Source organism: Corythoichthys intestinalis, chromosome 15 (genome assembly GCF_030265065.1).
Source record: "Corythoichthys intestinalis isolate RoL2023-P3 chromosome 15, ASM3026506v1, whole genome shotgun sequence".
Lineage (NCBI taxonomy): Eukaryota > Metazoa > Chordata > Actinopteri > Syngnathiformes > Syngnathidae > Corythoichthys > Corythoichthys intestinalis.
The window spans coordinates 44849536-44867067 of NC_080409.1; the positions used below are offsets into that span (position 1 = coordinate 44849536).

The 17532-nt window shown below is 38.8% G+C and overlaps 1 protein-coding gene across 1 annotated transcript in view; it reads right to left on the minus strand.

The window, feature by feature from the left end:
* Positions 1-6348: 6348 nt before the first annotated feature.
* Positions 6349-17532, minus strand: part of pacrg (PARK2 co-regulated) — a 475481-nt gene continuing 464297 nt past the window's right edge. Inside the window, exon 5 of the mRNA XM_057859058.1 lies at positions 6349-7844. Within this exon, the coding sequence (XP_057715041.1) occupies positions 7684-7844 (161 nt within the window). The 3' untranslated portion in view covers positions 6349-7683. The remainder of the gene's footprint in view (positions 7845-17532) is intronic.

The window sequence follows — 17532 nt, forward strand, 5'->3', positions numbered from 1 at the left end:
TTGAAACGTTGTGATAGAAAAACAAATAAATCAAATAAAATTAGTGTAGATTTGGCTTGAAATATTTACGTAAAATGAACGATAACTGCCCGTTTTTTGCTTTTAACCAAAAATCTAGACTTTTTTACCTTTTATCTATAGATGTTCTGTGATTTAAACATTTATTTACATGAATTTTCAACTTAAAAAGCTCATTGTTACGTGACGGCCACCATCTTGGATTACACAATACCGTAACTTTGGCTTGAAATATTTATGTAAAATGAACGATCACTGCCGTTTTTTTCCTTTAAGCAAGAATCTAGACTGTTTTACCTTCATATCAATAGAAATTCTGCGATTTAAGCATTTATTTACAAGAATTTTCAACTTAAAAGCGCTTTGTTTCGTGACGGCTGCCGTGTTGGATTTTGAATCTCAACACGATAGCTGAATTCACCCTAAATAGGTTTTGATTGTATATAGAAACATGCCAAATTTTGCTTTGGTTGAGTAAAATTAAGATGATTCTGCATTCTTTCCTCAAGTATTACATTTCTGGTGTGAACATTAAGTGATTTATTAGCTGTTGAAAACTTAGTTGTAAGTAATTTGCCATTTTATTTTATTGATTCTGAAAATATTATCTCGGCATTTGGTGATTTTGAGCATCTAGCGTAATATTTGAGATTTTTATAGTCATTTTAAGTTTTGTTATACTTGTAGAAAAAAAAAATAATTGGTATTTTATTAGGAAACAACTTAGAATGGATTTTTTTTTTTTATGTCACTGCTCATTGAGACTCATATGTATCCAAGGGGCCGTTTACATGATGACCCTCCGAGAAGACGAAAAATTTCAAATTTGCATTTATATGGTTCCGTCTCCATTCCAACAATGTCTCAATTACGCATGAAAACGATGTAGTATTCACGCCAGGCCCTAGGTGGCAATGGAGATTTACAAGGCGACAGTGAATGATGCACTTTGACCTCCTCAGCCCTGAAGACAACATGGCAGCCCATTCCAAGCAATGGCATTTTCTTTTGTTCAAAAAGGCACAAAAATGGAAACATTCAACATATTTAAATTAAAAATATTATTAAATAAAGCCGACGTTCCACCATATTTGCTGTTTTTAATGTTTACTAGCACTGCTGCGCACGCCCAATGTGACGGGTGCTGACGTTATCGGCGCGGTCCCGCGTCGTGGGAGCTTTTGATATGCATGCAGAGCAAGCCCCCCTCAAGCCCTACAATCGAATTCTTCCACTCTGGACGCAGGATTCCAGGGTTTGCGTATTGCCTTCCGTCTTTGCCGACACCATATGAACGCAAGGCCAATCCGCAACTCATTGCGTCTTCGTGTCGCAGAGTCGCCATGTAAACTGCTCCCATGGGAGGTGCCTGTTTTGTTTTAGGTCACTAGCGGCTTTGGTTTTGAAAATATTTGAATTTTAAGTTTTTGAAAATTGGCCCCGAGCCCTGTGTCCTGTCAACTGATAGTGAAGTCTATTAAGAGTGTGACAATATCTCGATACAGCGATATATCGCGATATTTTGCAACCCGATGGGTTATCCATATGCTCCCGCCAAGTATCGATACTTTTATTTAACATATTTGCCATACAATGGAGTATGGATGCTGTAAACTGCTCAATGTTTGTTGAGCAATTCCTTGGCGGTCCACTAGGGGCCCTCGGGAGTGGCGGTGAGGGTAAAGTGCGCACAAGTTGTCTAGAGAAGAAGAGAGGCAGCTCCAAGTGGGTTGAAAAAATAAAAAAGCTCCGTGAGAACGGGGGAGTAAAAAATGAGAAAAATATCGCTACAAATCACACATGGGGACACATTTTAGATTTTACACCAACAAGAAAGGAAGTAAGGTGAACAAGGACTTTGCTGTATGCAAGAATTGTCTAAGAAAAATAAGTTTCACTGGGAGCTGGTGACGTAGTGGAGACCGGAGTTCGTGAGCTTCGCTTTCATCAGTTGAGGTAAGAAAGTGTTGCAATGTAATTGACTTTTTAATTTACATGTATTATTTTGATGACATTTGATGTTGAATGATATAAAATAAACCAGGACCCTAAACTGGATGAAAATGAATATCGAACAAGCCCACATGAATTTACCGATTTATTTGATATTATTTCAGAACCACTCTCCATCTAGTTTACTACACAAACTGTTATTACTGTCATTTTGATACAATAAGCTATAAAAATGGTTTGAATAGGTTCCAAGATATATAAAGTGATGTGCATGATAATTAATGTAGCCTACATATTAAAAATAGGTAATTATTGAAATTTTAATTTCTATACATTCAATTCATATTTTTTTTAATTCAATACTTCCAACACAAACACAAAAAAAAAATCAGGATTTCAACTCAAACACTATGAAGTAGCTAATATTTTTTGTTTTATTTTGTTGTTTTTAAGGTGAGGAAGACTGTGACTGAGCAAGTCTGACATCTTAAATGCTGAAGCAGATGGCGGAAGTCCTCAAACCAAGCAACAAAGGTCATATACAAAGAAAAGACCCACCAATTTTATCATTGCCCCACTCCAAGCTCAACTGCTGACACCTACGGCACTTTTTATTTATTTATTTATTTATTTTTTTAAAATATTTAAAACTTTAAAGAAATTAAGGGTGCCATTCATCATGATCTCTCAAAGTGATATCAGTGGTCGTGGTTTGTTTCCTCTATATGTGCAGGGGCACAATTTGCAGTAGATTTATATTTTACAGCAATGTTGCACAGAAAAGGTGTCACTGTTTAATAAATGACTTAAACAGTATTTTTTCAATTTCTAATTTTTTTTTTTTGTTTCAACAGTTGTATCGTAGAATGTCATGTATCCAATTTCTGACCAATATATCGATAATCGCTGTATCGTGATATAATCGTTATCGTGAGCCTTGTATCGCGAATCGTATCGTATCGTGAGGTCCCCTGAGGTTCCCACTCCTAAAGTCTATGGATAATCTGCTTTTTGTCATCCTTGCTAAGCGTAAAAACAGGACAGAACAGCCCAATATAACTTTGCATCTTGCAGGCTTTACATAGTACACCAATGAATTCTTCCTCTTTAACACAGCCTAAATGACATGATAGGCTTTGGCCAAATTGATTTGACATTTTCTCTCATCTTGAAAATTGCTAAAGAGCTTTCATAGACACATTCCAAATCTGAAACTAAGTGTAGACAATCGGCGCTATTTATGTTTTGTGCAAATTCCAGCCTGGCCTCCCTAATCTTCATAATCAGTGTTTTACATTTTACACTCGTGTTGCGTCTGTACTTTTCTGCAAGGCGTTCTCGCCTTCATTCTTTCCTTAGGGGTTTGCAAACACTTCTTTGTGATTTGAGCTCCCATTGCAAATCGATCGGATGTCGATAACCGTTACTGTTATTGAATGAATGAGTTAAGAGGAACGGCTGTGGTGTGTGGAGTTAAGCAGAAGTTACAAGCCAACGTGACTTTTATGAGCGCGAGTTTGCCTCGGAATGCTGAGGGCCGTCATTCCGGACGTTCATGTTGTGACAGGCTCCGTCTCCAGCTGGCTGCATGGCACAATCAGCCCAGTTAGACTGTACAATAAGGTGAAATGATAGTGTATCAGGTGTATTATTGCATGTACACGATGTGACTGATGGGGAAATCAGAATATCATGATCTGACTGACTGAATATCATTCAGCTTTTTAATGAACATTTTGCATTGATAGAGCTACAGAGATAAGTCCTTCATGTGGTGACTGCACAAGTACAGAAATTCATAAACAACAGTCAAAAAAAGCAAACATTCGTATCCAATCGGCATAAATCTGAATAGGAAATGTTCAGTGTTTTGGTATGTAAATTTAGTCAGATAGTATAAGTCTTTTAGTGCACATTATTGTCATTTAAATTAATTGATGAAAATAGACAGCATTTTCAGCTAACCCTGAAAAAATATGTGATACCCGTTTTCTACTATGGTCAGTCTACTCGTGAAAAAATATATTGTAATAAAAATATAAAAGTTATTTCTATTTTCCACTGCACTGTGCCTCCTTGCTCACTATGAACTCTGAAGTCAGTTTTCTTGCCCTTAGTTTCCACTGGAATAAAACTGCCACATTACAATAACATTTGCATAAACAAGGCAAGAAATTTAAAAATGCACTAATGCTAGCTCACCTTGTTGCTATGTTATGATTTACTGGATGTTAAACGCAGCAATAGTCTGCTCCACAGTCTCTACTTTGCTGCAGCACTCCGTTTTGTCTCAGCCCTGACTTCTCGCCTGAATAAAATAAAAGTACAGTGGTACCTCGACATACGATTGCTTTGACACAGGATCTTTTCAACATCCGACGTGAAATTTTATTTGCCATTTGTTTCTACATCCGACGACATTTTCGAAATACGACGATGTATGACAGCGCCGCAATGTTAGTGCAGGTGGTAAAATAAGGAAAAAGGTGAGACTTACCATTGATATGAAGATGGAAATGATAGAAAAATATGAGCATGGTGTGCACATCCGTGAGCTGGCTCAAAAATACGACCGTAGAATATCTACGATCTCGGCGGTCCTTCTTCGACCTCCATTAGCCAGTCTTTACAAGTTAAGGTGACAATTATTATGATTATGATTGTAACAACAAAAATCGCCAGCTTTGTCAGGTTTTTACAGTGGGGCAAATAAGTATTTAGTCAACCACCAATTGTGCAAGTTCGCCTACTAGAAAAGATTAGAGAGGCCTGTAATTGCCAACATGGGTAAACCTCAACCATGAGAGACGATGTGGGAAAAAAACAAAATCATATTGTTTGATTTTTAAAGAATTTATTTCCATATTAGAGTGGAAAATAAGTATTTGGTCAGCTACAAACAAGCAAGATTTCTGGCTGTCAAAGAGGTTAAACTTCTTCTAACGAGGTCTAACGAGGCTCGACTCGTTACCTGTATTAATGGCACCTGTTTTAACTCATTATCGGTATAAAAGACACCTGTCCACAACCTCAGTCAGCCACACTCCAAACTCCACTATGGCCAAGACCAAAGAGCTGTCAAAGGACACCAGACACAAAATTGTAGACCTGCACCAGGCTGGGAAGACTGAATCTGCAATAGGTAAAATGCCTGGTGTAAAGAAATCAACTGTGGGAGCAATTATTAAAAAATGGAAGACATACAAGACCACTGATAATCTCCCTCGATCTGGGGCTCCATGCAAGATCTCACCCCGTGGCGTCGAAATGATAACAAGAACGGTGAGCAAAAATCCCAGAACCACACGGGGGGACCAGGGACTCAAATCCTGCACTGCCAGACCTGTCCCCCTACTGAAGAAAGTACACGTCCAGGCCCGTCTGCGGTTCGCTAGAGAGCATTTGGATGATCCAGAAGCGGACTGGGAGAATGCGTTATGGTCAGATGAAACCAAAATAGAACTTTTTGCTAGAAACACAGGTTCTCGTGTTTGGAGGAGAAAGCATACTGAATTTCATTCGAAGAACACCATACCCTCTGTGAAGCACGGGGGTGAAAACATCATGCTTTGGGGCTGTTTTTCTGCAAAGGGACCAGGACGTGTAAAGGAAAGAATGAATGGGGCCATGTATCGAGAGATTTTGAGTGAAAATCTCGTTCCATCAGCAAAAACATTGAAGACGAGACGTGGCTGGGTCTTTCAGCAAGACAATTATCCCAAATACACAGCCAGGGCAACAAAGGAGTGGCTTCGGAAGAAGCATTTCAAGGTCCTGGAGTGGCCTAGCCAGTTTCCAGATCTCAACCCAATACAAAATCTGTGGAGGGAGTTGAAAGTCCGTGTTGCCCAATGACAGCCCCAAAACATCACTGCTCTAGAGGAGATCTGCATGGAGGAATGGGCCAAAATACCAACAACAGTGTGTGAAAAGCTTATGAAGAGTTACAGAAAACGTTTGGCCTCCGTTATTGCCAACAAAGAGTACGTAACAAAGTATTGAGATGAACTTTTGGTATTGACCAAATACTTATTTTCCACCATGATTTGCAAATAAATTCTTTAAAAATCAAACAACGTGATTTTCTGGGTTTTTTTCCCCCCACATTCTGTCTCTCATGGTTGAGGTTTACCCATGTTGACAATTACAGGCCTCTCTAATATTTTCAAGTGGGAGAACTTGCACAATTAGTTGTTGACTAAATACTTATTTGCCCCACTGCATATTACCAACCGCTATGTTGTGGTACATTGGAGTGTCACTAGTGTCATGGGAAATTAACCAATCATTTAATAGGTCTGAAAATGATTTATTCTTTACAAATAATAAAAATATTTGTTTATCTATCTGAAATCTAGAAGAAGAAACACATGGGAATTTTTTTTTTTTTTATTCACATTAGAACCCGATTCGTTAAATTATTACAGGAATTATTATTATCATTATATTATTATTCGGATTTTTATTCATAATTTATTTGTTTTGCTATGTTTAATTGCCATTTGTAACAGTACCAGCAGTGTTTATTACGGATTTAGTGTAGGTTTTCACTTATGGGAAAATCCTACTCGACATACGACCATTTCAACTTACAAACAAGGTCCTGGAACGAATTAACTTTGTATCTAGAGGAACCACTGTAACTTAAAGATTTTCGGAAACAGGGCTAAAAATTGCAGAATATCGTGAGTGTATGCCATTACTGTACCTTAGCACCTAATGTTAAGACTCCATAGTCCTCTTATTTACTGCATTGTTCAGTTACTTTCTTCCAAAAATCTCTTCATGGATTAAATTTAGCTCCAGGTACTATTTTAACGTGGAAAAACGATTACACTAATTTTCGGACTATAAGGCGCACTTGAGTATAAGCCACCCCCCACCAAATTTGACAGGAAAACTGTATTTGTTCATAGATAAGCTGCACTGGACTATAAACTGCAGCTGTCCTCACTGCATTATGGGATATTTTCACCAAAACATCAGACCAAATGAACCACCATGAAGCTTTGAACCAATTAGCTGCAAAGCTTCATTGCTTCAAGAAGCTTCATTTGGCCATCACTGCTCCCTTGGAGGAGACCGTCAACCTCTGCTGCCACCTGTTGTAAACCCTTGTTGTCCAACAGGCCTCCTAGCATGCATTGCAGTGATACAGATGTAAATAACAATTAAAAATTATGTTCTGTGCTAATCATTTCTTCAGTTACTGTTCCAGTTGTTTCATTAATTGGTAGTCATGGTATTTGGTAACACTTTATTTGACAGTGGTGTCATAAGACTGTCATAAGACCATCATAATTATGACGTGACACTGCCATGAGCCATGATGTCATTTTGTGTCATCCGGCAAATTATCTCACTTTTGAACGGATGTAAAAGATTCGAGCTGGACATAAATGGAGATGGTGACATCATTTGTCGGATGACACGAAATGACATCGGTCACAAGCATTCATTAATGCCAGTGATCGTGTCATGTCATAATTATGACGGTCTTATTACAGTCTTATGACGCCGCTGTCAAATAAAGTGTTACCTATTAACCCGATAAATCAACAAATAAGCCACACTAGACTACAAGCCGCAGGATTCAAAATGAGGGGAAAAAAGTAGCGGCTTATAGCCCGAAAATTACGATAAATAGAACCGAGCTGGTAGGCCTACTGAGCAGTGGAAAAGCATAAGCCCAACCCCACTTCCAGGATAAACTCAATTAATCATGCAGGACTCATAGGTGGGCACCATATACTTGATGTTGATGAAGGCATCTTCTCCACCGTAACGCTCCAACACCTCCAGAGTCTCCTGAATGAGGTCACCAACGTTTTCTCTTTTCTGCTGGCTGTAGTCGATGCCGTCTCCAGAGTTGACTGCAAGACAAGAGAGTCATGCATGACACACAACATCATAGGCATAACTTTTCAAATGATATACAAAAACTGACATTTACCATGAAAAATACATAATGTATATATTTTGTGGCAACGGTGCATGCTTTTGAAATGGTTTGAACATGACAGAGAAAGATTCAGATGTCTTAGAATTAGGCATCATGGTTCTGCTCAACAGAGTTTCCGTCTGTTACTTTTTAAGTCAGAATTTTGAGGGTCGGCCCATTCTATTTAATACTGGTTAGTAGGAAATGCCAATTCCGTATCTGAAACGCACAGTCAAACTTCCGATTTAGGTTGTTTAATTGATTCGCATAGTCAGCTCATTCGCTGCCAGCTGTTTTCAAAGCAGAGTTCATTATATTGTCAAAACAGTTTGATTGATCCTTCAAGATTCACAGGATATTGTGTTCTGGTCAAACACATCCACTGAAGCAACCAAATGAAAGAATGGACTCCCTTCTTTCCAAAAAAAAAAGGTTTGTTTATTGCTTTTTCTCCTATTTTGTAATCAGCAGTATAATATAGTATAGCAGGGGTCAGGAACCTATGGCGCCCGAGCAATATCTGGCTCTTTTGACGGCCGCACCTGGCTCAGCAATGGCATTGAGATTCTGTTAAAGCGATCCATGGATAGAAAGACTTGTAGTTCTTAAAAGATAAATGTTAGTACAAGTTATAGAAATTTTATATTCAAACTAGGGCTGTCAAAATTATCGCGTTAATGAGCGGTAATTACTTTTTTAAATTAATCCCGTTAAAATATTTGACGCAATTAACGCACAAATGCCCCGGTCCAACAGATTAAAATGAGAGCAAAGTGAAAGGTGTACTTGTTGTGTTTTTCGGAGTTTTGCCGCCCTCTGCTGGCGCTTGGGTGCGACTGATTTTATAGGCTTCTGCACCCATGAGCATTGTGTAAGTTATTATTGACATCAACAATGGCGGGATACTAGTTTATTTTTAGATTGAAAATTTTACAAATTTTATTAAAACGAAAACATGAAGAGGGGTTTTCATATAAAATTTCTATAACTTGTCTTTTAAGAACTACTATCCATGGATCACTTTAACATAATTTTAATAATGGCAATGCCATCTTGTTGACTTATTGTTATGATAAAGAAATACAGTACTTATGTACCGTATGTTGAATGTATATATCCATCTTGTGTCTTACCTTTCCATTCCAACAATAATTTACAGAAAAATATTTTATAAATGGTTTGAATTGCGATTAATTACAATTAATTAATTTTTAAGCTGTAATTAACTCGATTAAAAATTTTAATCGTTTGACACCCCTAATTAAAACCCCTCTTAATGTTTTCGTTTTAACAAAATTTGTCAAATTTTCAATCAAAAAATAAACTAGTAGCTTGCCATTGTTGATGTCAATTATTAGACAATGCTCATGGTGATTAAACCCATAAAATCAGTTGCACCCAAGCGCCAGCAGAGGGCGACAAAACACAAGGAACAAGTGGACATGACACTGTGCTGTCATTTTAATCTGTTTGAACGGGTCATGTGCGTTAATTGAGTCTAATATTTTAACTAGGGCTGTCAAAATTATCGCGTTAACGGGCGTTAATTAATTTTTAAAATTAATCACGTTAAAATATTTGACGCAATTAACGCAGATGCCCCGCTCAGAGAGATTTAAATGACAGTACACAGTAAAACGCTCACTTATTGTGTTTTATGGAGTTTTGCCGCCCTCTGCTGGCGCTTGGGTGCGACTGATTTTATAGGCTGCAGCATCCATGAGCATTGTGCAAGTAATTATTGACATCAACAATGGCGGGATACTAGTTTATTTTTAGATTGAAAATTTTACAAATTTTATTAAAACGAAAACATTAAGAGGGGTTTTAATATAACATTTCTATAACTTGTCTTTTAAGAACTACAAGTCTTTCTATCCATGGATCACTTTAACAGAATTTTAATAATGGTAATGCCATCTTGTTGATTTATTGTTTTAATAAAGAAATACAGTCCTTATGTACCGTATGTTGAATGTATATATCCATCTTGTGTCTTATCTTTCCATTCCAACAATAATTTACAGAAAAATTTGGCATATTTTATAGATGGTTTGAATTGCGATTAATTGTGATTAATTACGATTAATTAATTTTTAAGCTGTAATTAACTCGATTAAAAATTGTAATCGTTTGACAGCCCTAACATGATTAATTAAAATAAGTAATTACCGCCCGTTAACGCGATAATTTTGAATGTCCTAGTTTTCTAATATAAAATTTCTTCCCAACAATACAGATATTTTACATTTTGACCTCCTTCTTCTACATTTCTTTGGAAACCATTCTAACATCTTCACAGTCTACATTTGAACAGCTCAATTAATTGCACACCATTTTAGTTCAACAATCACTTTTCGCAGAAATTGCATTCTCCAGCTACTGATGCTGTTCCTTTGGGGCGCTTGTCGCATAAATCTTACTTTAGGTTACATTTGTTGTATCAGGCTTTCTGCCACAGCTGTGTGAAAGAGATTTTAGACGAAAACCTTCTGTACTTTCTCTCCCTTCAACTATGCCGCCGTCCTCTTTGCTCATTTAATGCTTCGGTCTGCTTGGATTGTTTTGATGCTATTTCAGATTGCGCTAACTAGCAGGGCGCTTGCAGTTCAAAAACACATACCGCCACGTCTGAGTCGCTACGTTTAACGGTGGCCCTTCCTTCACAACGCGTGGCCGCCTGTTACTTCGAGAAGAAAAATAGTCACCGGCTGCCAAGGGGGGAGAAAAAGTTGAACGTGTCAACGAGGATTCACGTGGCCACGCGAAGAAAGAAGAAAGCCTTTTGGTTTCATGTTCACTCTTCAGCTAAGTCTAATTAGGAGCTGCTTCTTTTTCCACATAACAGGTGTTTTTCATCTCTGCCTGCCCCTCCTCTCGCTTGGGAGCGATATCACTTTTACTACAAAAAAGGGAGATTAGCATGGAAAAGGTGCCTTTTGACTAGGATGAATGATGTGTGTGTACAGGCATTTGTCTCCATAGAGACGTCAGTGTTTCTTTTGTTTTGAGGCCCAGCACAGTGGCACGAGATTGGCATTTTACATTGCCGATAAGGCCACTGTGTGCATGTGCGTGTTGCTGAAAATGAGCAAAGAGTGGTGAGTAGGCCGGGCTGGATACCTCCGGAATGTTTTTCGATAACAAGTTCCCCCAGCGCACTAGAACTTTGTTGTATGTTTAACTACTGTGTGTGTGAGTGTGTAAGCGTGTGTGCACACGCGTTTATCCCATGAGAGGGCTGCTTTCTTGGCGTGTTGTGATTGGCCAGAAGCAGTGTATCATGTTCCGGCCCGGCCCACAAACACTTACAGACCAGTGGCCTGTACTACGAGCGGAGTTCAACCTTCCCAGAAGTAGGGTTGTTCCGATCATGTTTTTTTGCTCCCGATCCGATCGTTTTAGTTTGAGTATCTGCCGATCCCGATATATCCCAATCCGATTGCTTTGTTTTTTTTGCTCCCGATTCAATTCCAATCATTCCCGATAATTTTTCCTGATGATATACATTTTGGCAATGCATTAAGAAAAAAATGAATAAAACTCGGACGAATATATACATTCAACATACAGTACATAAGTACTGTATTTGTTTATTATGACAATAAATCCTCAAGATGGCATTTACATTATTAACATTCTTTCTGTGAGAGGGATCCACGGATAGAAAGACTTGTAATTCTTAAAGGATAAATGTGACCTTGTATATTGTGACTAAATATTGCCATCTAGTGTATTTGTTGAGCTTTCAGTAAATGATACTGTAGCCATTTAACTTCTGCCCATATGCACGATGGGAAGTGCAACCATGACTGTGCGAAGTGGTACCAATTGATATATCTTCTCTGCGTTAGGAAATAACATAGGGTGTTAAGAAAAAGATCAATTACTACCTTTCTTCCCCACATTGCTTCCCACGACATTTCTAATTGTTGAGAGAGGAATCGTAAGGCTTTAGCCAATTAAAAAAAGGCTTCAAAGGCTGCCAAAATTCTCTCTACTCATTTTACATTGCCTTTTAGCTCTATTGTCAAGTTCAAAAATAGACCCATAGGTAGACATTTGTAAAATTACCCAAAAATAAGGAGAGAAGACATTCAGTTTTCTTGGCCAAGGAGTGCAAAGAGGGACTAAGACAGAGGAATGCTAGATTACGCTGTATAGTCACCAAAATTGATCTAAAAAAAAAAAAAAACTTGCTCTCTCTTTTATTAGGGGTTTGTCCTGACACAGAAGGGTGTCGCCCTAAAGGGAGGGGGAAAGCAAGCTGGAGACACCCACGTGATTTTGGTTGGCTATGTGTGAGCATGTAGGTGGAACTAACTAAATACACGTGTGTAAGCAAGGGCACAGGTAAAAAATGGTCAGAATGACCCAGACACTTCAGTTATGCAATGCTGCGGCCATGGAAGCTGTCCTCGAATGGAAAATTGTCCTCGAAGGTCTAGACGAAAGTCCAGACGCCAGGTGCTGAAGATGTCCCGGAAGGTCTAGTTATGCAATGATGGCCATGAAGCTAGGCAGTTGTCATCCCGACCCTCTTTACTCTTTGTAACACTTAAACATTATACTACAACCTAGTATAGCAAGCAATAATCATTTACTGGTTATATCAAATAAGAAAAAATATGGCAATATGTATTATGTATGTATTAGGTATGTATGAGCACAAGCAAATATTCAACCAATCAAGCAAATATTCAATCAACCCTTGATAATTAACTCAACATCTATGTATACGTAAAATGGTGCCATTATAGATTGAACGCGACAATGCGTGAGTGGGTAGTGCAGCGCATGCATTAATTGCGTTAAATATTTTAATGTTATTACCGCCGTTAACGCGATAAATTTGATAGCCCTACTTTAAGCCAAAACTAAAGACTCTGGATGAGTGTAACATATTATGTCTGTAACTTAAATACAATTAGAAAACGATTTAATTTAAAATATATATATATATTTTAAAAACGGCATGTCCGATACTTTTTTGCCGGTTCCGATACTTTGAAAATGACGTGATCGGACCCGATCGACATCTTTACCCAGAAGTAAACCTGCTTATCAGCAGGTAACCGGAGTTGACAAAACCTGGTTATCTAGTTTGTGGTCAATCGGTGCTACGACGCTGATTATGAGGTTGATTAGTCGAACCTGTGTCAACCCAGTCAGAGTTACTGCGTCTTCACATACAGTGGGGCAAATAAGTATTTCGTCAACGACTAATTGTGCAAGTTCTCCCACTTGAAAATATTAGAGAGGCCTGTAATTGTCAACATGGTTAAACCTCAACCATGAGAGACAGAATGTGGAAAAGAACCCCAGAAAATCACATTGTTTGATTTTTAAAGAATTTATTTGCAAATCATGGTGGAAAATAAGTATTTAGTCAATACCAAAAGTTCATCTCAATGCTTTGTTATGTACCCTTTGTTGGCAATAACGGAGGCCAAACATTTTCTGTAACTCTTCACAAGCTTTTCACACACGGTTGCTGGTATTTTGGCCCATTCCTCCATGCAGATCCCCTCTAGAGCAGTGATTTTTGGGGCTGTCTTTGGGCTACACGGACCTTCAACTCCTTCCGCAGATTTTCTATGGGGTTGAGACCTGGAAACTGGCTAGGCCACTCCAGGACCTTGAAATGCTTCTTACGAAGCCACTCCTTTGTTGCCCTGGCTGTGTGTTTGGGATCATTGTCATGCTGAAAGACCCAGCCAACAACATGAAAGCATGGATCCATCCTGCCTTGTATCAACGGTTAAGGCTGCTGGTGGTGGTGTAATGGTGTGGGGAATATTTTTTTGGCACTCTTTGGGCCCCTTGGTACCAATTGAGCATCGTTGGAATGCCACAGCCTACCTGAGTATTGTTGCTGACCATGTCCATCCCTTTATGACCACAATGTACCCAACTTCTGATGGCTACTTTCAGCAGGTTAATGCGCCATGTCACAAAGCTGGAATCATCTCAGACTGGTTTCTTGAACATGACAATGAGTTCACTGTACTTAAATGGCCTCCACAGTCACCAGATCTCCAATAGAGCATCTTTGGGATGTGGTGGAACGGGAGATTCGCATCATGGATGTGCAGCCGACAAATCTGCACCAACTGTGTAATGCCATTATGTCAATATGGACCAAACTCTCTGAGGAATGCTTCCAGCACCTTGTTGAATCTATGCCACGAAGAATTGAGGCAGTTCTGAAGGCAAAAGGGGGTCCAACCTGTTACTCGCATGGTGTACCTAATAAAATGGCTGGTGAGTGTAAATATGTATTTCTTTAAAAGTCAGCGAGAGAGAAGTCGGCCCGACCCGACCGTAAATAATCACACATAAGACGCACCCTCTGCCAAACTATGAAAAAAATTGCGACTTATAGTCCGGAAAATGTAGTATGTATCAGGTTTCGTACTACTCCTACAGCAGAAAATTTCCCAATCCAAGTTGAAGTAGTTTTACATACCTAACTGCGAAACGCACAGAAAAAGCTGACTTTCTTATTCATGGTGTGATCGGTGATAATGCTAGTCTTTTTCAATATTTTCCTTTTTGAGGCCTGTTCTCGGATGTCATATAAACAAACATGACACACTTCCAAATGTTTTTTTTTCTTCTGTGTTGAGTAAATGGCTCCTGAATGGACAGGATGGGTTCAATTTAGTGCTCTGTTGTCAAACGGGAGTCAGCAGCAGAGGAGTATAATGAGGCCACCTGCAGAGAGGAGCACACCTACACTCGGTGTATGAAGGACACAGCATTGTGTGGATGCTACCAACACACAAGCCTCCAAAACATATAGCCGCATATATATTTGTTGGTACGATAGTTAATCTGACCCTCTGCGGTGTTTTGCATTGCTTGTTAGCATTCAGCGATGTTGAATTCCTACAGCAAAGATATGTTGTTGACGTATAGTTGTCATTTTATGTTTAGTTTAATAGTGAACCTTAACTGGCAGTGGGATTGAAAAGCTCCAAGCTTTTTTGTTGAAATGTATTGTCAAATAGTTGCCAATGTAAAAAACTTGTATCTCAAATTTTTGCTCTCCTGTCAAAGCAAAGATCGTAAGGAAAAGAAAATCATTAGTCTGATCATTTGAATTCAATTCAATGGTCTCCAACCTTTTTAGCACACCACAAACCAGTGTTATATGGGCCTTTTTTCATCGACTGCCAATGTGTGGCAGAAAAAAGACGGGCAATGTAAAATAAAGCGACGGGGCTAAAAATGACCATTAACTGATTTGCTGGTGATCGAAAAGTGTCATTGCATGTAATTGACTTTCCTATATATATATATCAGAGGTTGCACTAGACTTTTTCGTTGTCTGTCATTTTGACTGACAGTGTCATAAAAGTCCGGTCATAATCTATTTTTACCCGTCACTTACATTTTTAAAATGATGATAATGACACATATTGAATAGTATTTAGTTTTCATTCATTTTTAATTAATATCTGTCCGAACAAGCTTAACAAGAGGCAAACAGACAGCGGAGTGCACCAATCAGCGACGGGCAGACGTGCCGTTACCAAAGTGACGAGGGACTTGCGCGTGGAAGTAAACATACGAGGAGAACGGAGTTTATTCAACATGGCTAGCGCGAGACAGACTGTTGTCAATGCCTCGTGTCGATGTGTTTTAGCTCATTAAAAACTGAATTTACCGCGGATTGGAACATATTCCCGGCTCTCCCGTTCGCCATCCGTGTTGTTGTAGAGACGACTTTCGGCGCGCAAGAGTGACGTTGCTCGTGAAGAACACGTCACGCAAATAAACAAATCTGATTTGTCGATTGATTTTGTATCTACTCAAGAGGCCGTTAATGGGCTTGGTCCCAGACTTTTCTCTCAGTGTTTGAAAAATACAGGGAGAACGGTCTGGCCGTGCCAGGCAAACACTCAGTTGCCTTGACATTTTTCCGAGTAAGGCCAACGACGTCATGCATCAAGAGAGACAATAGCTAATTAATATGCTCACTCGCCACCCTGTGGTCTGGGGTGTGAATTGCAGCCTGTCAAAATGACGGATGGACTTCAGTTTTTTCCGTCACCGTTTTAAAAAACCGGTCAATGACGGAAAATATTCGGTTAACGCGACCCCTGATATATAAATATATATATATATAGTATATATATATACAGTATAGACCGTCATTGTCACAAACGTGATCAAATAAAACGCAACCACGCATCACATCCCCGCATTTCCTCCTTCTTCTGAGTCCTCAAAAATAAAACGTAAAGTTGCGTTTTTTTTTTTCGGGCTTGTGCCTACAAATAAAGCATAAAATTTTGGGGGTTTTCGGGCCTGGGCAAGCAAATCAAGTTAATTGATTGGGCTCGGGCCACGTCAGGCTTTAATACTCGCGGACCGGTCAGGCTGGATTTTTTACGCCCGATCTAACTTCTAGTGTCATGTAATTTTAGCATACAGTACACTTATTCAGCATGTTGTTTTCTATTGTATTTTAAATTGCCTTTCAAGATGAAATGTCTGTTATTGGTGCTGGAGTCTATCAAATAAAAATTTCCCCCCAAAAATGCGACTTGTACTCCGGTAAGACTTATACTCAGGTGCGACGTATAGTCCGAAAAATACGGTAATAAATATAGATAATTGGGCAAAATGTATGCTTTTTTAAAATGTAAAACATTAGACAGTTACAATGTGGGTTCGTACCGATACATCAAAAAACAGACCTATCGCGATACCACGTACAAAAATTTTACAATCAGAAACGTTGTGGTTTACACGTTCTAGTTAGTTCTACATATAGCAAGACATACTGTTTTTTTCTACTTCAAATCTTTTTTAACAACAACAGAAAATAGAGTACAGTTGCTTGAGTTATGTTTCTACAATGGTGACGTCATTGAGATTTGTAAGTAAAATGCAGCATAATCTATCACAAACTTTGACTAATGCAGTTTTAGTACGTTAACCACAAGTAATATTTTTCTTAGGTTAGAGATGAAGCAAGTTTGGTGGCAAGTGAGCTTTCTTGTGACCATATGTTCCACGCCACCTACCAAACCAGTTTGTGTGCTTTTCATGTCCTTGAACTGTCATAGCTCGTACCAACCACCTGTATGAACCATCACAACAAAACAATCTATAAAACAATCTTAATAAAATCTCCCACCATAGGAGACAGAAAAAAGGCTTTAACAACAGTCCCATGAGGAAAAGGAACCGGTCGATGCTGATGGGGAGGAAGGATCCTCGGCGTGATGACATTTGCGACGCAAAAGTAGTCGTTTTGTTTTCGTCTTTTGTGATAATCCCTAGGATTTCCGCCATGAAGCTCGAGAGAGGAAGGTTTCCTGTGACATTTGTCTGGTTATTTCACTCCACCGATAAAACGCATTGAAGCAATCTTGGGGAATTGACGAGAAGCAAAAAACCAAACGTCCTATTGAGTCATTTTAATGCTGCAAAAAGATTATTTGTATACCAGTTTTCCAACCTACTGTGAGAGAATATTTTATTCATACTTATAAAATACATAACTGTTATGAAACTATATTCATTTGAGAGACTGTATCCATCCATGTTCTAGTGCTGCACATACTAGTATATTCCTTTGAACTTTCCACAATGAATATCTGTTT